At 52.5% G+C, this 20,855-nt stretch overlaps 2 protein-coding genes across 4 annotated transcripts; one reads left to right on the forward strand and one right to left on the reverse strand.

The window, feature by feature from the left end:
• Window positions 1–63: 63 nt before the first annotated feature.
• On the forward strand, window positions 64–3,579 carry FABP3 (fatty acid binding protein 3). The gene is made up of 4 exons (XM_087760979.1): window positions 64–265; window positions 930–1,102; window positions 3,042–3,143; window positions 3,251–3,579. The coding sequence occupies exons 1-4, from the start codon at window positions 193–195 to the stop codon at window positions 3,302–3,304; spliced, it is 402 nt and encodes a 133-aa protein (XP_087617105.1). The 5' UTR covers window positions 64–192; the 3' UTR covers window positions 3,305–3,579.
• Window positions 3,580–4,462: 883 nt separating this feature from the next.
• ZCCHC17 (zinc finger CCHC-type containing 17) lies at window positions 4,463–20,728 on the reverse strand. 3 transcript variants are annotated; one of them, XM_087760922.1, is made up of 8 exons: window positions 20,413–20,727; window positions 20,188–20,334; window positions 19,721–19,778; window positions 18,141–18,241; window positions 16,340–16,431; window positions 15,480–15,580; window positions 14,298–14,446; window positions 4,463–5,307 (listed from the first exon to the last, which is right to left on the reverse strand). In XM_087760922.1, the coding sequence occupies exons 2-8, from the start codon at window positions 20,227–20,229 to the stop codon at window positions 5,128–5,130; spliced, it is 723 nt and encodes a 240-aa protein (XP_087617048.1). In that variant the 5' UTR covers window positions 20,230–20,334; window positions 20,413–20,727; the 3' UTR covers window positions 4,463–5,127. The 3 variants fall into 3 exon arrangements, with proteins under 3 accessions (XP_087617048.1, XP_087617049.1, XP_087617050.1); XM_087760923.1 differs by lacking the exon at window positions 18,141–18,241 and having other exon boundaries at window positions 16,340–16,484; window positions 20,413–20,728; XM_087760924.1 differs by lacking the exons at window positions 20,188–20,334; window positions 20,413–20,727 and having other exon boundaries at window positions 16,340–16,484; window positions 19,721–19,780.
• Between the last annotated feature and the right edge of the window lie 127 nt (window positions 20,729–20,855).

Consider the following 20,855-nt stretch of genomic DNA (forward strand, 5'->3'; position numbering starts at 1 on the left):
GGCAGCGCTGCCGAGGAGTATTTCTGGAGCGTGGTTGTGCTCTTTCCAATCATGTGATGAGGACATTATTTAAGGCGGCCGCGAGGCCGGCAGGCAGCTGCGAGCTGGGCTGTGCAGTGCGGCGCTCGCAGCCGGCCGGACCCCCGGGCCCCCCGTGCACGCGTGTGGCTGTGTCCCCCCGCACCCCTCGCCATGGTCGACGCCTTCGTGGGCACCTGGAAGCTGGTGGACACGGCCAATTTCGATGAGTACATGAAGGCGCTGGGTGAGTGGGAGGGGGGATTGCGGGGGGGGGGGGCTGGAGTCGGGACATCACCCCCTTTTTTTTCTACTCCCCCCCCCAGTTTGCCTGGCCGAGCCCCCCCGCAGACGGGGCCCTGGCTGCGGGGGGGCTGCAGGCAGTGGGAGTGGGTTTGGGGGGGCTCTGGGGCTTTCTGCTGGGCTGGGTAGGGGGTGTCGTCCTTCCCCTGTCCCCCCGCGGGGACAGCCCTTGGCGGCGGGAGGGGATGCCCCCCCAGGGTGCAGGGAGCCGCCCGGGACCCCTCCAGCCTTTATCCCCCGCTCCAAGCCCCCCATCACCCAGCCCCTGTGCAGCTCCTGGGCAGGGTGGGACCCCCTTCCAAGAGCAGTCCGGGGGGGGGGGGGTGTGACACCAGTGCCCCCCCACCCCGCCCAGCCCCGGAGCTGGTGGGTGCTGGTGCAGGATCCGTCCCCGAGCAATGGCAGCATCCCCAGCCCCCCCCCCCCGCCTTGCTCCTGCCCCAGAGCCCCCCCAAGCGTGGTGGGCACACACAGGGTCACCTGGGACCGCAGGTGGGGAGCGGTTTTGGGGTTCCCCCCCACTATCAGAGGGAGGAAGGGCTCCGGAGTGATGCCGGCAGGGACCGGAGGCTGACGGTCACATCCCCCCCCCACCTTGCACCCCGCAGGCGTGGGCTTCGCCACCCGGCAGATGGCCGGCCTCACCAAACCCACCACCATCATCGAGGTGGAGGGCGACAAGATCACGGTGAAGACCCAAAGCACCTTCAAGAGCACGGAGATCAGCTTCAAGCTGGGTGAGGAGTTTGACGAGACGACGGCGGACGACAGGCACGTCAAGGTGAGCCCCCAGCGCCTGCTCCCCTGCGTCGGACCCCCAAAAAGGGTTTGTGGGCTCTGCTGGATCCGGCCATCAGCTCTTGGCTCTAGGGCTCCATCCGTTTTGCCTTTGGAAGGGTAAAACTGCTTTGCCCGCTGGAGCTGGTGCTCAAGCCCGGTCTCACCCAGCCGATCCCCCCCTCCTCACCCTGTTTTGCAGCAGGGTTTTCCTCTGGAGAGCAGAACGGGGCTGGAGCTGCCGGGAAGGTTGTGCAAGAAGCAGGCTTGCAAACGTCAGCTGCCGCCCAGGGGCTTGCTCAAGAGGCGGCGAGGGGAGGTGGTGGGGTGGTGGCAAGTGTTGTCCCTGCTGCGGGAGGGGAGAGGGACACGAGACCCACTTTTGAGCCCCCTCTTTGCTTGCCCTACAAAGCAGGCAGCCCGGCAGGCAGGGATAGAGCCACTGGGCGATCCTGCCTGGCCGATGCCTCCCCAGGGGCTGGGGGGCCCTGGCGAGGCCGATACCTCCCCGGTTGGGCGGTTCCTCTCTGTAAGAGCAAGGAAAAAACCACCTCGAGAGCGGTCAGAGCTTCTTTCATGGCCTCTCCCACCCCGCAGAGGTGCTTCCCCTCGCAGGACCGATCCAGCCCCTGCTTTTTCCTAGTTTCCCAGCTGCCAGTCCCACGCACCATTAAATACGCCGTGCATGGAGCAGCCGGCAGCCCCGTGCCCCCCGCCTGGCCCAGGGGGGCCTTGGTGGGGGATCTTGGGGCTCCTTGGACACCAAACCCCTTCCTGGCCCCGAAGGAGCAAGCGCAAGGGCTGGGCGCAAAGCGAGGACGGGCTGCACTGGGACGAGCGCGAGCAAGGCGGTAGCGCCAGGCAGACCCAGGGCAGCACGGCCCTGCCCGCAGCGCTGCCGCCGCTCGGGCCCGCCAGAGCTGGTGGAAACTATGTTCAAAGCTCCTGCCCGCAGCCCGGGGACGTGCCCTTCAGGTGCCTCTCGGATGGTGGCCAGAGGGCACAGGACAGGGCAGCGGGGGCCGGGCCAGCTGCCAGAGCCATGGGCTGCATGGGGTGGGGCAGGTGGGGCCTGCCCCGCCATGGGGTGCGCCGAGGCGTGGGGCACCCGGCACGTCTGGGCTCCAGGGCTGCGGGGCACCCGCGCTGCGCAGGGAGCCGAGGCGCAGGGAGACCCAAGGTGCGTGGAGCCCCTGCCTGAGCCACGGGGAGACCCAAGCTGCAGAGGCACCCAAGGGGCAGCACCCAGCGCTCGAGGGGCTGGGTGGGGGGCACGGGGCAGGATGGGGCCGGGCAGCCGGCGCCGCTGCCTGTCCCGGCACAACCCCGCACCACACTGCCCCGCGGCCGTGCCCAGCCGGCTGTCACACCAGCCTTGGCACCGGCCGGGCTCTCGGGGCTGAGTCAACAGCTACAGCTGCGCAAACAGCGGCCCTGGCGAGCAGAGGCGTGTTTGCCGGATCAGCCCCTCCAAAAACCCTCGCTGGGCCGTCCAGTTCAAAGCACCGATACCTGCTCCGATACCTGCCCTGTCTCTTTGATTTCCTCCGGCACCGGAGCCAGCGAGCCGTGCTTGGGAGCGGCCGGGATCAGGTCCCGGCGCAGGATGCGGCCCTGGGCAGGGCTCCCTGTGCTGCCCTGGGTCAGGGAGGGCAGGGTCACCGTGACAGGGCCCACGGTGGGGTTGCTGGGGGGCAGCCGAGGCCATGGCCCGGCCGGTGGCCAGAGAAGGATCCAACCTGCACTGAAGTCGGCTGGCAAAGTCAGGCGGGGTGCTGGCAGATGGGCACCCCGACAGTGGCACCCGCAGCCTGTCCCTGAGCCCTGCGGGGCCCAAGGCGAGCACAAGGACACCCAGCATCGTCCCCTCTGAGGGACAAAGCCCCCAGAGCCAAGGAACCCCAGGGGGGAAGGTAACGGCGGGTCGTGCTCTCTCCCCGCAGTCCTTGGTCAAGCTGGATGGAGGCAAACTCATCCACGTGCAGAAGTGGGATGGGAAGGAGACATCGCTGGTCCGGGAGCTGAAGGATGGGAAATTAATTCTGGTAAGGAAACAGAAATGGGTTTAAATCGGGGGGGTTCAGCCCGGGACCCGGCAAGCTGGGAGCTGAACCAGCTCAGCACCACTAACCCCCCCCATTTCTGCCACCAGACTCTCACCATGGGCAACGTCGTCTCCACCCGCACCTACGAGAGGGCGACATAGGCGCCGTCCCCAGCTCCCCCGCCCGTCACCCGGTGCCGCATTCGCCCCCCGCCTCACCTCCACCCTCGCCCCGCGCCGGGCACGGCTCGCTGCGGCCTCGGAGCTCGCCGCGGCCTCGGAGCTCACCGCGCCCGCCGGGGCTGCCTGCTGCCCCGCTCCCCATCGCCTCCTGGGGCTGCCCGGGGCTTGGGTGGTGGTTTCGTGGTTTGGGGTTCTTTTTTGTATTAACAGTGGGAAAACCCACATGGAAAAATAATAAAGGCCATGTTGTTACAGCTCTGTGATCAGTTGACTTGGAAAAAGGCTTGACTCTGTGTGAGCACTGCTCAGCAATAACCAAACCATCCCCGTGTTACCAACACTTTCCAGCACAAACCCAAAACACAGCCCCATACCAGTCACTGTGAAGAAAACGAACTCTACCCCAGCCAAAACCAGCACAGGGGGTTAAACCATCAGTGATCCCAGTAGCCCTTCTCAGCTGGTTCTCCGAGCTGTGGAAATAAGAGGTGGTTATGGTTAGAAACGTGCTTTTACAGGGGATAGTATTTTACTCCCACAGCAGCTCTGCCATCAATGGCCCGGGATCCAGGCACGCTCCATCCCAGCGAGAGCGATCTTTCCGCCACCGGTGCAGGCGGGCGCGCTCTGCCAAAGCATCAGCCGATGGCGCGCACCCGGCAGCGGCCGAGCTGGGAATCAAGGTCACAAGCACTCTGTGTCTGGGTTTGGGAAGGGAACCGGTCCAAAAGGGGGGACTCAGCCCTGGGGCAAGGAGCACTGGAAAGGGCAGAGCCCAGGGAGAAGGGGCGGGCTGCCTCCAGCAGCCCCCAGTCCCCCTCCTGCTACAGCAACCGGCAGCCCCACTGGCTTCCCCGTAGCCAGCCCGGCCCTCTGCCATCCCAGCCCCCTGACCTTCAGCTCCAGTTACAAGATTTATGTTCCAGTTGCTCGTTACCAGAAGGCACCAGGCTTCTCGTAGGGGTTACCTCCTCGCACACCCCCTTCCCACCCCGGGGAGGCTCTGAAAGCAGCCAGGACTGCCAAAAACCCCTTTAATGCAGGTCACGTCCCCTCCCAAACAGCTAGCCCTGTTCTTCCACTGCCCAAGACGAAGCGTGGAGCACATAGAAGAAAAGACGCAGTACAAAGTACAACTGGAGATGGGAGAGATTTATTTTCCATCACTTACCAAGGCAGCAAACACACCACAGTTAATGTTTACTTAAAATATCTCCACTCCTCCACTTGCTTCTTACTCTTTCACTCCCAATGTTTGCAGACAAAATGAGCGAGGCCGGGGGAGGGTTTGCGGAGCAAAGCCAAGCGGCTCTGCACCGTTACTGGTGGGGAGGACATGGCCCCATCGCAGGGCCCAGCAAGAACCAGCCCCGTGCCCGAGCGCGGTGTGGGGAGGGGCAGGGAGAGCACGGCCGCACAGCTCCAGCTTTTACAGGCAAGCGGATAGAGGCTGATGTCACGCAGGCTCGGTGCAGCCGGCCGCGCTGTCCAGGGGAGCCACCGAGCGCTGGCAGCTCCCCCAGCAAAACACGAGGCTACAGGATGGGAGCGGTGCCGACGAAGGGGTGCAATGAACCAATTTTGGCAGGAGTGCCTACCGGTGGGAGAGAAGGGCAGCCCGCGCCTAAGGTAACAGAGGACAGCTTGTATCCAAGTCAACGCCCGTACCGCCACACGCCGAGCACTGCTGTTAGGAGACGGAAACTCCTTGTCCCCGGAGCAAGGGGAAGGCCGATTCAGTTCTGCTCGCTCCTCGTGGTGGGCACCAGGGACTCGCGATGCTGCTGCCCCTGCCTGCCCGCTCAGTCCCGGGGCTTCTTCTTGTGCTTCTTTTTCTTCTTCTTCTTCTGAGCCTTGCTGGGCTTCCCCGAATGCTTGGGCCTCTTGCTGGCCGGCTGAGCCCCATCGCTCTCAGAGTCCGAGCTGTCCGAGTCCGACTCGGATGACTGCTTATTCTTGTGCTTCTTTTTCTTCTTCTTCTCCTAGCAAACGATGGAAAATAAATGAAAAGCCTTGCATATGGGAAAACTGTCATTCATGCTCACCGGGGCAGGGAGACACTTTCTAGAACGAGTGCCTCGCAAGCTGGGACGGGGCGAGCCCGTTCCGACACGGAAGGTGCACACAGCTTCTGCCCCGTGAGTCAGGATTTAACCACCGCTGCTGGTCCGGGCTGCACCGGGCAGGGTACAGCAGCTTCCAGAGCAGAGGGGTACCCGAACGCAAACCCACGCCTGAAAACTGTTAGTCAAATCCCGAGAGGCCTTGCCATCCCTCCACAGTCAGAGCTTACTCCGTTATTGAGGGCTATTCTTTATGAATAGAGCTTGGCAGGATGAAGCCTTTTTGCTAACGGAATGGGTTTCTAAAATAGCGCCATCCCCGCTTCCCCGCACCACCGTCGGCCTGCGGGCTGCCAGGAAAGCACCGACGACAACACGCCCTGCTTGCAGGAAAGCCCAAGCCCAAGCAATGCCCGTCAGAGCTTCTTGCAGCCGTCCCCGGAGGGGAGCCGGCATGAGGAAAGCGCGCTTTTGCAAGCAGCAACTCTTTGTGCAATCTCACAACAGATTGCACCCGCTCCCGCAGCTTCCCGCCCTCTCCCCCCGCGCGCAGGCAGGGTCCGGGGCAGCGCTGAGCCCCATGGCTGCGTATCTGCGAGGCCCTGAAGCAACAACAACGCAGAGCTCGAGACCAGACATTCAGATGCAGAATAAGAAGAGCTGCTGCTGGAATAAAGCTCGTGAAAGGGATCTCAACCCCCAATTTTGAGGCATCTCACAGTAACTACCAAGCAGAGAGTACTCCGAGATCAGTACCGCAGCACGCCTTCCCCTGGGATGGCATTGGGCAGAGCACCCCAAAGCAGATAAAGACGCAGTACAGCAATTTGTGTATATTTAATTGGAAAGCAGCACCGGGGGAGAGGATCCGATCTGCCTGTGCTGGCCGCACGCAGCCCCGCTGCTAGCCCCGCTCTGCCCATCGCTTCACCCCTTCCAGCGAGGAGCAGGAGGAGAAATGCTGAGCGCAGCTCTCGGGAGCCGGCCGTGCCCTCCGAGCACCACAGCGGCCTAACGACTCGGTAAATCAGCGCCCTCCGGCCAGAGCGGGCCAGTGCCGGGGCGGGCTGGGCAACCAGCAACAGCCCGAGCGGCGCCGGTGCCAGGAGCACCAAATCTGAGCCCAGCACAATTCACCTTTCTCGTTCTCTGAATACCTGCAAAACCATCACGTAGACCAACTCTTGGAACAAGATGGAAGATATTTTTTTCAGGCATATTTTAGGAAGATGCTTTGAAAAAGAAATTATTTTCCTGCAGAAGCGAGGTATTATCTCAGAGCCCCTCATTTCTGGGAAGTAAAGGAAAGCAGCATGCAGGTGAGAGGGCCCATAAAAAAGTAATTTTAATATTTTGCACGTGCTTAATATAAAGCACTTCAAGATTGCTAAGGTCAGTAAGGGTTCCAGCTTTCCCTCCAAGCCCAGCAACACTGGCCTCCAAGGAGGACCCACTGATCTCATCCACGGTCACATCAACATCAAAGAGAGACCTTCCTGTGAAAATGGCTATCGTGAATTTTCATTCCATTCAAGGCCATAAAGAGGACACGAGAAAAGAAGCAAAGGAGGGTTTCATGAAGCGGAGACGGGCCAGCCAGGCAACCCAAGCCCGTGCGATTGCCTGCGACAGGCTTAGACGACACCAGTCAGGAATGCAACCCAGCCAGCAAAGCTTGCTGCTTTGGCTAAGCCAGATACCAGCATTTTTGCTTAAAGCGAGCTGCACCTTCCCGGCTGACCCGCGTGTGCTCACTGCTCTGGAGCTGGTGCACCCGTAAGACTGGGGACAATCCGCCCCAAACTTGCTGCAATCCAGCATCCTCTTCTCTTCCATAATTTAACTACGCAGCCGGGCGCCAGGATACATGTCCTACGGCCAGCTGCGCTAGATGAGGTTTTAGCCCCTAGCCGTTGCCCACTCCTTTCCCCCGCGCGTACCTCATCCTTACTGGATGCATCTCCTGTAGACCGGTGTCACCCTGGGTTTGTAAAAACATGCCCCGCAGTTGAGAGGGCTCAGCGGCACTGCAGCTGGGGTCAAAGCGAGTCCTCGAAGCAGAGCATGAGCAAGGAGCCACGGCACTGCCTCCCAGTCTGACCAGCACCTCTGCAGGGCCGAGCTCTCCGTTAGCAGCAGTGAAGTCTGCTGAGCCTGCGCCAACAGGTGGGAGAAGCCCAGGGCATTCACTCCAAGGCATCGCTAGACCAGGAGGAGTCTGGTAAGCCAGACAAAAAGCCGTGTTTCCCCCCCACACCTCTAATTTCAAGAGGCTGAATGACACCTTGTTCAGAGCATGGCTGTGCACACAGGGAGCAGCACAATAGGAGACGGACAGCGGTCAAATGACAGTCCCAAACATAACACACAAACGTGTTTTACATTCCACTACAGAAGGGAGCGTAATGGGAGAAGCCTGGAGCCCCCAAGCCAACAGCTCCACTTATTTTCTTTGCCAAGAGTGTCCCCAATGACCTCAAGGCCACCCTTGGGCTTGTAGAGTTTTACTGGGAGGGTTTGCTGTAAGTCAGCCCTGCCTTGGCAGGGCTGCTAGGGCCACGCACTCATTTCATGAGAAGGCAGAAAGCAGCAGCGAGCCCAAGGGCATGGTTATGCCAGTCACAGGAGTACAGGCAGGACGAGTCCTTGGGGAGGTGGCCCTCCTTGGCCAGCAGCTGTGGACATCCACAGCCACCCTAGAAGCTAAGCCAAGGGAGAGAAAACAAACACATAATTAGATGAAAGGAACAGTGGCAAGCAGCCACAGGTACATGAGATACCTGTACAATATCAGAATGACTGGTGTGGGAAGTATTTCTACCCGCTCCAACACACCCAGGTGCAGCACAGGGGTGGCCAAAGGTCTGAACCCGGCGCTGACATTGGCTTTGTGGGTCCGGCGTGAGATACTGCCTCCTCCCTTGGGCGCCCACAGGTGCTGCCTTAGGCCTGCGACACACCCACCCTACCCAGGGGAAAAGAACAGCCCTGGCTGGAAACAGGTCGGAAAGCATCCGCGTGCAGAAAACTCGCTTCACAGAAGGAAGCCCAAGACACAGCAGCACGTGCATATTCACCCAGAAGACTCCAAGCTAAGAAACCAGCACTCATCTGTTTGAAACAGAAGCCAGAAGCAACTGCTGAGTGCAGCAGGAAAAATGAGGCAAAGAGGGGAGCAAAATCCCCTGCAGTAACTGACTTTTAGCTCCCGACTCTGCTCCGCCTGCTGTAGGCTTGGAGGCGCTCAGGTAGCTCACAACAAGGCAGGTGAGCACGTTAAAGCCAAGCCTACACTGTATTTAGGTATGTGGTAACAGCCAGGGCACAGGGTTGCTGGTAGCCCTCCAGTGCCACCCACAATCTTCCCCTGAAGGGCAAATTGTCTTAAAATTGCTTGGGGAAAAAGCAGCGTCCCAATGCAGAGAGCACAGAGAAGGCTGGGTTCCCCCCTCCTCCCCACAAGACATTTCTTCCATTAGCTTTGACCACTTTCAGACAAGCGCAGTTTCCATATGAAGATTAATATACTGGCTTACGGGAAGGCAAGCCGAGTCTGCCTATATTTCATTTAAAACCCACATATTCTCCCGTAAGAGGGGGGACACAAAAGGCCCAGCTAAAGAGAGCAATTTAGCATGGATTGTGTGTCGTAGCACCAGATACAGGCTATCAGTTCAGGACAACAAAGGAAGGGAGCTAGTAGCTTATTTAATGTGAAACAGAACAACTCTTTTAGAGAGGTGGAAGAGCAAAGACAACGTGTGGCTTGGAGCTGAACATCAGGCAGAGCCCTCTGGGACTCCAGGGAAGAGAGCAGATGATTGACTCCACTCCACACCTAGCAGGCCCGGGGCAGGTATCGGTTTTGTGGCTTCACAACAGCACTATGATCATTGATGTCACCCAAAATTTGACAGTCTCAGTTTTTCTGTGGGACAATACCAGACTCACTACAAAGTCCCCTATCCACAGACAAAGGGCAAAAGCAAATCATAACAGTCTTTAGAAGAGGATGGCAAAGAGTTAAATCTTCTAGAGAAAAGGATGCAGCAAGGAGAATTTTCTCAAGCTTTTCCAGCCTGTGCACATGGTGAGAAAGTTTGACAAGACCTTAACAACTAACAGAGTTTCATTCCAGAGCTTGGGAAACTTTCTCAGCATGTGAAGGCCGAAGGCAGGACAGGATGTCACACCAGTCCCTTCAGGATGACTGGGGAAATAAAAGTACACACGTGGATATTGTGCTGTCAGAAAAAAAACAAACAAAACCAAAAAACCCACTTCAGTTTCCCCTTTTTGGGGGACTTCTAACAGCAAAACCACTCACAACCCCACAGCAAAAGTACTTCCAGTGCAGTAATGCAAGCACCACAGCATAAGCACACGCTGGACTGCAAATACTGCAGGGAGCAAGTCAGCAACAGAAAAGCTTAACGTTTTCTGTAGCAGAAGGCAGCACTGCTGTGAAATCATTCTGCACAAGCAGCATCCTCCTATTAGACCACAGATTTCTTTAAACTCCAGCACCCCCGTACTGGGAGACGGGCACTCCGCTGGTCACCAGTTGACTCACCATTGCGCAAGCAGGAGCATTTCTCCAGTTTGTGTTTCTCTAGTTTACGTATGGAGAGGGCACTGCCAGGGCGAAGGCCAGATTTCTGCCTCCAGCAACAGCAGCAAAGCCCTGCCACACCCTGAGCTTCAAACTGGTCTCCAGAGCCAATGGCTGCTGATGGATGAAGCTCAACTCGGCTCGCAGGCACACCCAGGCACTCCCCCAGAACCGCAAACACTGCACTTGTGTCAACATTTTGAGCGGATTTTGCCTAAGCAGGCTCCCCGTGTAAAGACGCAGAGGCCCAACAAGTCCGAAGACCTGCACGTCACAACTCCTCGCACGTTCTGTCCAATTTACGTAACGATTACAATTCTACCAAAACAGAACAAATTTGCTTCAAAAATCTCTCATCTGTCAACCCCGTGTCGGGAGCTGGCACGCAGACAAGCACCAGGCTGGGCTACAGCCCGACAGCGCTGGTTCTCCTCTGCTCTAGTTATTTTTCAAGGCTGGCACTAAGAGGGGACCACGTTAGCACCCCAGGCTCCCTCCGGTCCTTTGTAAGGAAAGCTGCTCGGGGCTAGGCTTTAAGAATGTTACAACAGTTCATTCCTTCTAAAGGTATTTGATTTTGAGATAAGAGGAGAGTGCCCAGAACTCTCCAAGAAGTTTAAATATTTTTCGCCAGACCCTTTTGTGGAGCTCTGGTCTTATTTGGAGACTTTATGTCTGTCCTTGTGAAAAATCAGAATGGATTTCCAGATATAGGTCTTTCTGCATCTCCAGAGAGGTGCCAGTATTCCTTCTAGGGTTTTTTAATTCTTAAAAAGAAAAAAAAAAAAAGGAAAAAACTTAAATTCCACCACCCAATTTAATTCCAAACAAGATTCATTACGTAAATCTAAAGGTATTATTGCATCCCTTGTTTGAGGACCAGTCAGAATTAATCTGATGAGAAGAATCCAGTCCGTGGTCGTTAAATAAATACAACAAAGTTCAGAAAAGCACAGATACAGACAACAAGAGAACAGCATAGTGTCTGAAGAGCTGTGCCCTAAGCTAATGCCATTTAAGAACTAGTAAAATAAATACCAGCTACAAGTGCGGATGGAGTAAGGCTTGATGACCTACAGGTCACTGAACAAACAATAATTAAGAAGGTGTAGTTTATACATGAAGAGACAACATCTGCAAGCAGATTGCCTGGAAATCTTTTGCACGGTGGGAGGAAAGAGCAGCAAAGTCTGCCGAAAAGCCACCACAGGTCACATTTACCACGCAATTCCAATGACCGTTGCAAAACTACCCCAGGGATAAGTAAGTTAATCAATGTATCCGAGCAGAAGATGGGACACTTGTGTACAATTCCAATTAAAGGAGTTACTCCTAGTGTGAAAACAGCAAATCTTTTCTTTAAAGACAGGAGAGAAGAGTCGGAAGGGTTAATTTCTTCTCCGCGCACTCCCTCCCAGGCAAGCTGAGCACAGGCAAGCTGCCCCGTTCCCATAGGAGCTCCTTCACCCTGCGACCCAAAGAGTAAAAGCGAAAGGGAGGCAGCCTGCGCAGCTGCCAGCGGCTCCTCAGAGATCTCCGGTACTTCCGCACAGCGCCGCGACAGCGGCGTCTCCGCTTCTCCCCCAAGTCGCTTATTTTCTCAGGGGTCACGGGAGGCAGGACAGTGCTCTCACGTGCAGAGTAGTAACAGGGCACTAACGTCTGCTGCTAGAAAGACTTGTGCCCTCGGTCACGCCAGAAGCCCGGGCCAGTGCAGAGACCTGAAGCCTCCAGCTGTCTTACTCCTGTAAATGCTGTGGGGCTCAGGCAGGAGGAAAGCGAGGAACTGAGGAACCGCTGGGAAGGCAAGCCGGGAAAACAGGGAGTGAGGACCCCGGCCTATCTCTGGAAGGAGAGGAGTCTCTGGGGAGAGTGAAGAGCACCAGGGGACTGCAAGGAAGCATCAGGTCAAGGAAACAGAAAACGTTGATCATGAACAACCAAAAGTGTTAATACCATTGCTATGACATTAAACAGATGGTTGGTAGGTAGCAGTTCCCTATCTACTCAAATATAAGCTCTTGCATAAATATAAATTTATAATATTAAAAATATAAGCTCTTAACATAAATGTTATGTTACAAACATCAGAAGGGATGGGGTCAGCAAGGCCACTGTTAGTAGGTAGACTGAGCTATTTCCACTTCGTGTAAATCCCCCGGGGCCCCCAGGCAAGCAGGGAAGCACATGGTGGCTCCCAGACAAGATCACAGCAGGCACTCGAGACAACAAGGGAGCTATTCATTTCAAGGATCCCACATCCTGCCTCCAAAAAGCTCAAAGTTTTGTTTTCCAGCACTGGAAAACATCTGAAAACTTTTGATCTCCTCCTTGAGAAGGGAGGAAGATCAAAGGAACAAGCAAGATTTAAAGGGAGGCTGTTAATCCACAGACCCCCAAAAAATCAGTAACAAATTCAGGACAGTGACCCACATATCCTGTAGTCCCAGCAGGGCAAGACTCCCCAGGGACTCCCCACCCCGGTGGATGGGCACTGATACGACAATGAGCTATTTGCACACCTTAGTGTAATTTTTTTCCCCCCATAGCATTTAAATAGCAGTTACACAAGCCTTTACCAGACAAACCATCACCACTGCTAGAGGGAAGAGAACCCAAGCCCTGCTGAGGTATTACCGATGGCCTGCTCTCACACCGCTCCACGGCAGGAGAGAAGCCCAACGTCTGGAGTCCAGAAAGGTCAGAGTCGCAGTTAGCTGGGGATCCGAGACACAACTCGGTTCAGTTGTGTGCTTCCAAGATCAGAATAGAAAGGAGAGAATGTGTATTTTCTGTCGCAGCATAACGACACTCTGCAGACAAGTCCAAGACATTCTTGAATAAGCGCCTAAGTGGTGGGGAAGCAACGCACATCTCAGGATGGAAACAGGCAACAGGATCTACCGTCAAGAGAGATCCTGTTCCCACTACTGGATCAGCTGTCCAGAGTGCTACTGAGCGAACAAGAACAGCAAATTAGGCATCAAATTAACGCTAACTTCGTTTTGTACTGACTGTAGGGCAGAAACAGGTACGCAACAGGGCAGGGGCTGAGACAAGGAAAGTCACCTGGCTCTTCTACTCTGCCGCAGTCACCACCTCCAATTCCACAAACAAAATCCCTACTCCCCTCTCTGGCACTTTGGTACACTTTTATTTGAAACCACAGTACCAGTGAAAAACACGACTGGAAGCGAAACTTCAGTGACCAGTGTCAGTCACTCTGGACTGGTCCGAGTGTTGCCATCAAAACAGACTCCTCCGTTCCCTGTTGCCAGCCTCTGCAGCCTCTCCTACCAGCAGCGGTACCGCGGTGCTGCACAGGGAGCTCCGCAGCGAGCCTGGGAGAACCGAGCCCTCAGAAGTTAGTTCTCACTATGCGATTGCTAACACCGTCCTTGTCTCTCTCCTGTAAAAATGAAACCCACCACCTGCTTGTTGCCCCTCTCCAGGGCTACAGACAGGCCACAGAGGTAGAAAGAAAGGGGAAAAAAAAAGAGGAAAAAAACCAAAGGGAAGTGTAATTAAAAGTTGGTCATCAGTTGTGAAGGGGCTGATGAAACAGTTTATTTACTGAAGTCTAGAGCTGGAATACTCATTGCTGTATAAACAGACTGACCCCCAAAAGCTCCTGTTTGGGATTCAGGTCTCCCTTGCATTTTATACCAGCACACTCTGAAGCCAGAGTTCAAACACCGGCCATAAAAGGTGTCTTCGCTCTTGACATTTTCACATGGACAAGAATTGCGTTAGAGCCTGGAAATGGAGTACACTCCCTGTGCAAATACAGCCAGCGATTTTCCCCTGGCATGTGCAGCTAAGCCTGGCTCACATCGCACCCGCTGGGTCAGGATACCTGCTGCAGCAAGGCAGCAGGGCATTTAGTTCAGATTAAAGAAAGGTGTGAGGGCAGGAGCAGCAAGAAGGGAGGGGAGCCAGCATTATGGGCAAGAATCATAGAAATTCAGGAAACTGAAGCAATTTCTATAGAGCTTCACAAAGACCAAGAAAAAAAACTATAATCCTTTTCTCACTATAAGAAATCTCTTTTGAGGACTGTGCATTATAGCACAAAACTATGTTAGAGACAGTTGAAGAAGAATAAAGGGAGAAAGTAAAAGAATTACTAAAAAGTCTGCAGATTCCTGTTTTGCTACAGAATCTGCAAAAACTGAGCCACCTTCTCAGCCCAGAACTGGCAACTCATAACCACGTCACTGTAGTGAATCACAGATGTAACCACACAGAACAAATTATCTGGCTCACTTTTCCAGGCCAGCAGTAGGGCACCTCATACCTTTTTCCTTTTTTTTGAAGAATCATCAGCCAGGCTGGTCTTTTTATCTCTTTCATATCCTGCTGCTGCCACGTCCTCTTCCTCCTCTTCTGGAATGAGGCTATATTTGGTACCTCCAGGCTGCACGAAACACTCCTTGGCAAAGTGACCTGTAAAATAGGGTTTGAAGGAGCAACCTTCAAGAGGAGCAATCCTCTTTTTCTCTCTCCAAACAACTGCATTTCAGACCCCTGAAGTGCCACCAATGATCTTTTTATTATCAGTCACAATAAGAGAATCTACACATTTTTTGTCCTAGCATTTCAGCTAGTTTAACATGCCCTGATTAAACAAGCCAGGGGAACGAACGCAACCCAGGTCATTCTGGAAAGATTGATCAGGCAACAACTAAGATGCTCTTGTCTGAAGAGGGCAATTGGTAGAAATGTGTCTGTGCAAGGGCTTAAAATGGTATTTTAAAGATGGTTATCTACCACTACAGAGAACCATGTTCATTATTAGCCTCCTCCAGAACAGCATTAACTCCAGCTTAACTATTTACTCTATGGCTAAACAACATAAGACAAGTAGGGTGCAGCAAAAACTCCATGTACAAAAAACTACTTTATGCCTCAGCAACTTGCAAAAAGCTACTGGAAAAGCATCACAGAAGCCAACTTTCCATTGCTGTACTAGGTAAAACACAAATTTCACCAGGTTAAAAAAACCAAACGCTTGTTTTCAGCTCTAAGACACCGCTCACAAGCTAACACTGCGTTCCCAGCAACCAACCAGTAATTTCCACTGATCATTCTTCATCACAAAATCATCTGCTGAAGGCATATGTTTATTTCTTAAAATGCAAAACTGGAACGAGACCTCAGCTGTAAGTCACATTAAGACAGATACTGCAAGAAGGGAAGCTGTACTGAACCTGTACTCAGTAGGAAGGTTCTTCACTGGAAGCTCAAAGGGATGCGATTTTAAGCAACAAACCTTTATAATAAAGGAGTTCAGCTAAGCCTTTCCTTTTCGTAAGAAGTGATAGAAAACGTAGTTCTGCTCTAAAAGAGACACGTGGAAGCAAAATTCAGTCCTTGTACAGAGCCATGAGAGGTGTGTCAATGCAATCCTACCTACGGGTCACTACCTGGTTAGAAGGAGGCTACATCAAAAGAACAAGACAACGCTGCACAAGCGTACCTTTGCAACCGCATTTCTTGCACACAGTGTTCAAGACAGCTTCAAGCGTGATCTTCTGGCTAGTATAGTCTCTGAATGTGCGTTTTTTCCTCTCATCCTGACTGGAAAGAGAAGGACAGCTCCATTTTCAATCCACTCTCACCTTTAACCCTGCATATTTATTTAGGTACAATCTAAACACAAGTTTTTTCAAATGTTGCTCTAAAAGCACCACTTAATCAGCTAAACCAAAGAACGGAGCTGACCAACTGCTCATTAGTACAAACCACATTGGTAACAGCGTATTACCTGTCATCGTCTACTTTTGAGATTAACTGAGCACTCTCTACACAAAGCAAATGCGGGGAGCTGCAGTTACACCCTTTATATTAACATCTGCATTACATACGTGAATATACACACAGATATATACTTGCGCAGTATGAAAATAAAGCAATTTTACTTGACCTGGGAGAGGCATTGCAAAAAAAGGTACACAAGGAAGCTCTGAAACATCTGAGCAGTTAAGATTTGATTTCGTAGTATGTGAAAACGAGACAAATCCCCAGCTGGAATGAAGAGTCCTTCGGTACAAGCACACGGCCATCACAATGCAGGAATGAAAACCCTGCCGTGGTGCGAAGGGCTGGAACTCGCTGCAGCCTCCTCCAGCTCCTGCCTGCCTCTAGGCAGCGTAACCGAGGGAGCGCCTTCAGTCAACCTCCAGCCAGCCAGGCCATCGCTGGGGGGCTCAGGAAGAGCTCCAAAGGAGGGGGGACCTAGAGAATAGGTATGGCAGGAGAGCCAGGAACAAAAGGCAGGGAAAAGCAGGCAGTAGCAACCTGTTGATCTGTTGCATTCTGCTCAGTAGATTTACCTACTCAAGAGAAACGTTGTTTGGATCGAGGTCTTTTCCTGTGCCTTGGTTAACAACCTTCATGGAGAGGGAGAGTTTCAGTTTGTCATCTTTCATCTGAAGAGGAAGATAGGGAACAAGAGGAGTAAATGACAAAGATGTCTGGAGGCCTACAGAGAAGGGAGGAAATTGGTTAGCAAAGAGCAGCACCACCACAAAGGAGACTCCATGGAAGTGCTTTTGTTCTATTATTTTGTAGCTGCATTTGGAGTATTCTAGCTAATAAAACAGCTCCTGTTAAGCAGCTATCGCAATAATAAGACAATGTCAAACTATAGGTCCGTTCAGATTAACATTCTGCTTTCAATATGACCAAACCCAAGAGCTGTAGATGAAAGTGCATGTTTGGCAGCTTTGCTATAACTCTCAAATCATCCACCCCCAAGGCAGCTCCCCCCGGACCAGTACTTCGGCTGACTTGCATCCTGAAAAATACAACTCGATAACCTTTTTCCCATTTCGATCCTCTTAGGAGACTAAAAGTGTTTTCAGTATCTCTATTAGGGACTTACTCTTTTCTGAATCCTAGTAAGACCTCTATTGCCGCATTTGCTCTTGCTTCTAAAGTGATGAAGTTGTACGTTTGGAGTTTTTTCAAGCCTTTCTTACACCTGCCTGCATTTTTACCGATGCTGCTTTTGAAGGTATTTGTTTTGTTTATGACATCTGTGCAGTTATTGCAGGCAACCTAACAATGAACTCTTCCGCTGTCCAGCTCTCCAACAGGCTTCCGCCCCTTGCCTCTACAGCAAAGGCAGCAGGAACCCAACAACTGTGCTCCAGATAAAGAAAACAGTGGCTTAATAAAAATTTATGCAAACAAAATAAAAAAAAGCACACCACAGATTGCTAAAAAGCTGTAAAGTCTTTCATATCGTTTTTCTATACTGTGTAAATAAGACCAAGTTTCTCAACCCGTTTCCCGTATCTCACACAAAATTAAGGCTTGTTTTATACATCGTTTTGTACCCGTTTCCCTTATCTCACACAAAATTAAGGCCTGTTTTGTACATCAACCTGACTTTCATCTTTGAAAAAAAAAAAAAAAGCAAAGCATTTACAGCCAAATCCTGTGCAACTTTGAACTGAATGCTTCCACCTTGACCCCAACAAAACACAGTCAGCTTGCTTTGTTTCCATGGCTCACCAAAGCAAGAGCCTCTAGTTTTTGTTCCAAGTAATCCTTAAACACGGACGATATGCCTATTGTCACATCTTCTGCAGAAGAAAAAGCAATATAGATTGTAGGGGGAAAAAAAAGGTATCACAGTCTTACTTCAAAACAAAGCAAAAGCCTCTATTTTCTCTTGGGCATAACGCACTGCCACTGCTACTTTTTTGAAAACACACACACAAAAACCTCAGCTGCTTCTAAGAACGCGCCGGTCTCGCAAAACAGTTAATGAACAGTGTTTATACTGGCTCTTATCTTGGGATCCTCTCAAATTGCTCATTTAGCCACCAAATCACAGCGTGAAAGCGATGCAAGCTGCAAAGGGTGCACGGGGGAAGAAAGGGAAGCGTTTTGTTGCTTTTAAGCCAAAAGCTTTTCTGAAGTCCCTTTTCCTGAACTGCAGTGTTGCTGGTCCCAGAAGCAATGTGCCCAAAGTCACGCCTGGAGGTAGAGAATTCACCTGTCTGTAAAACAGAGCCCGTCAAACCCCAACACAGCGACAGGAACACACGGCCTCTGTGCGCAGAAGTTCTCAGTGTTTTCGCAGTATTTTTTATCTACACAGCACTAAAGAAACAAGAATTAACGTTACCTCTTTTCCGATAAGCTTCACCCATACTTTGTCTCCAACATCTACTATCTCTGAGGGTTTATCCACGCGGCAGGAGGACATGTGAGTCTTATGGACAAGGCCTGGTCGTGGTTTTGGAAGAGAAGAAAGGGAAAAAATAAAGACAAGTCTCCAGTGAATCTCAGTTTTGTCCCCTAGGACAGCAGTCTCCAAAGTGGGGTGGATGCAAGACAATCCTTTGGGGTGTGGGAAGAAAATATTTTTGTACCATTAATAAATAAAATAATAAAATTAATAGTCCTTACTTCATCTTTAGCTCATCCTTTTTTAACGTCCATTTTTGAGTCTGTTTTACAATGTACATAACATTAGTACAGTAGTACATGTATATAATTTATAATTAAATATACATATATCGGGGGGCATGTGCTCAGAAGTTTTTTTAACTGCTAGGGTTCACTGATTGTAACTGATCGTGCACTGGGGGTGCACAATAAAAAACATTCGGAGGCCACTGCTCTGGGAGACAGGGAACACGTCCAGTGGTTGCCCTAAGCAAAACTAACCATTTCCTTCCTCCAGTACACTGGGCAGGTGAGACTCAACTAATTGCATCAATCAAACATATAAAAGCTCATCAAGATCTGCTTCAAATTAGCTCAGAGAAGCAGGCCCCCAAAGCAACGTCTTTGTACTCAAAATATCAGGCGTCCATACGGAAAACTGTAGCAGGCACTAACACCTCTCCCTTCCCGCCTCTCCTCTGAGGCCGCCCCAAGCGCCGGAGAATAAAGAGCCCATTTCACACATCAGCAACACAATACTTTGCTGGCAAAGTCAAAAGCATGAACCACCAAGGCTGCCCTGATCTCCTACGCTTGCAAGGTCACGCAGCCCCAAAACCGTATTTTTAATTTGCACGAATGACACGTGGGCTCCAGGGTTATACAAGGGAGAATAAATATGGAAACACACCTTGCTGTCCAGGCTCATATTTCAGGGCCCGTTCGCATCTCAAAGCGACTTCCCTCCAGCAGCCACACTTCTGTCCAAAAACTTTTATTAGAACTGGCACTACAGTGACCGGGCACTTCAAGAGGAGAGTGGAGTAGGGGTTATTTGTGGGCCTACCAGCACCTGATAGAACATCCACCGCAAGCTGCTTCGCTTGTAAAATGAGTTTGTCTGACTTTGCAAGTTTCCCACAAACGTAGACAGAGCTTTAAGTCAACTTCTCTGGTTTATTTTCTATTTGAGCTTTATGTCAGTCTGTTTCTACTTAATTCATTCACATGGGTCATAAAAGAAACAAATTGGGCAAACTAATTGTAGAAAGGTTCTATAGTTTGTCCAACACCTTAAAATGATTCTCTAAAATACCCTGAAGTTACCAAAAAGCCCTCTGAATCGTTTTGGTATTCACGCAAACATAGCATCATATTCTAAATACTTTCTGAGAACCTCAGTTTCTTCCTAATTTAGAAAATAAAACTTTTTCTGAGCTGTTTTTAAGAGCTAGCAAGCCTTTAACTCCAAGGACGACTGCTTGGCTCAAACATGCCGACATGAAACTAAATCTGAACAAAATAAGAGAAACAAACCTTGTTTCCTGCAGCCTGGAATTTTTATAAAGGCCCCATATTCCGTCACTGTAGCAACCTGTGAAGAAAATTGATACAGCACCTAATGTAAAGCCCTTCACAAAACACCTGTTTGCAAACCACAGGTTAGAATACGCACAAGAAGCCTACACGGCTCTCCTGCTTTCCTTCAGCCTTAGGCTTCAAGGCTGCTTAGGCACTGCAATGCTTGGGAACTCTGGAGCAGGTGTGGTCAGCCAAGCACTCCTACGTTATTCAGATAAGCAACCTATAAGTGTATGTGTGTATATCTATACACATGTACACAAACACACAGAAACACAAACGGAGGTGTGTATATACATGGAACAGAACTGTCAGCTACCCAAACTGAACTAAGCAGCGCCTAAAACAACAAAATAGAGAGATAAAGAAGGACGCCACAGGCCCGAACGTCTGCCAGGGCCGCAGGCATCAGCGCCACACACCTCGCCCTGGAAGATGGCGTAGAGCTCGGGCAGCACCTCCATCGCCGCGGGCCTCCCAGGTCCAGGCGAGAGACGCTCCGAGGGTGCCGGGCCAGCTGCGTTCACCCCGGGCTGCTGCACATCCACCGCCCGAGTTCAGGGAGACGCCTTGAAAAAGAAATAGTTCGTTACCACAGGAAGCCACCTGCGGACAGGCCCATGAGCAGGCAACAGCCGTGACTTCACCTTGCCTCAGGCTGCAACCCGCACCGACCCCGAGCGCCCCGCGGGGCCGCTCAGGGGGCGCCCCGACGCTCTCTGCCCTCGCACCGCAGGGTTCAGCGGCTCACAGGGGCCGAGGCTGCGGGGGAGCGGCTGGGCTGGGCCCGAGCCAGGGGCCGCGGTGCCGGCCCAGCCAGGCGGGGTGAGGCGGGACGAGCCCTGCCCGGCGGCGGCAGGGAAGCTTGGGGCCCATCAACGCCCGGCGCAGCACTTGCCAACCGCCGCCATCACTCTCCCCGCCCCGGCCGCCGCCATTTTACTCCCTCCCTCACCTTACGGCACCTCTTCACTCCGCCAATCGCCGCGCGTAATGATGGAGGGTGGCATCCTTTAGCCAATCAGCGTTACCCGTGTTAGACAGTGCCCTCCCTCCGGCCAATCCTCGCGGGGACCGCCCCTCCGGCGCC

Source organism: Nipponia nippon, unplaced genomic scaffold, assembly GCF_047370975.1.
Source record: "Nipponia nippon isolate SJK-2023a ecotype South Korea unplaced genomic scaffold, ASM4737097v1 scaffold_23, whole genome shotgun sequence".
Lineage (NCBI taxonomy): Eukaryota > Metazoa > Chordata > Aves > Pelecaniformes > Threskiornithidae > Nipponia > Nipponia nippon.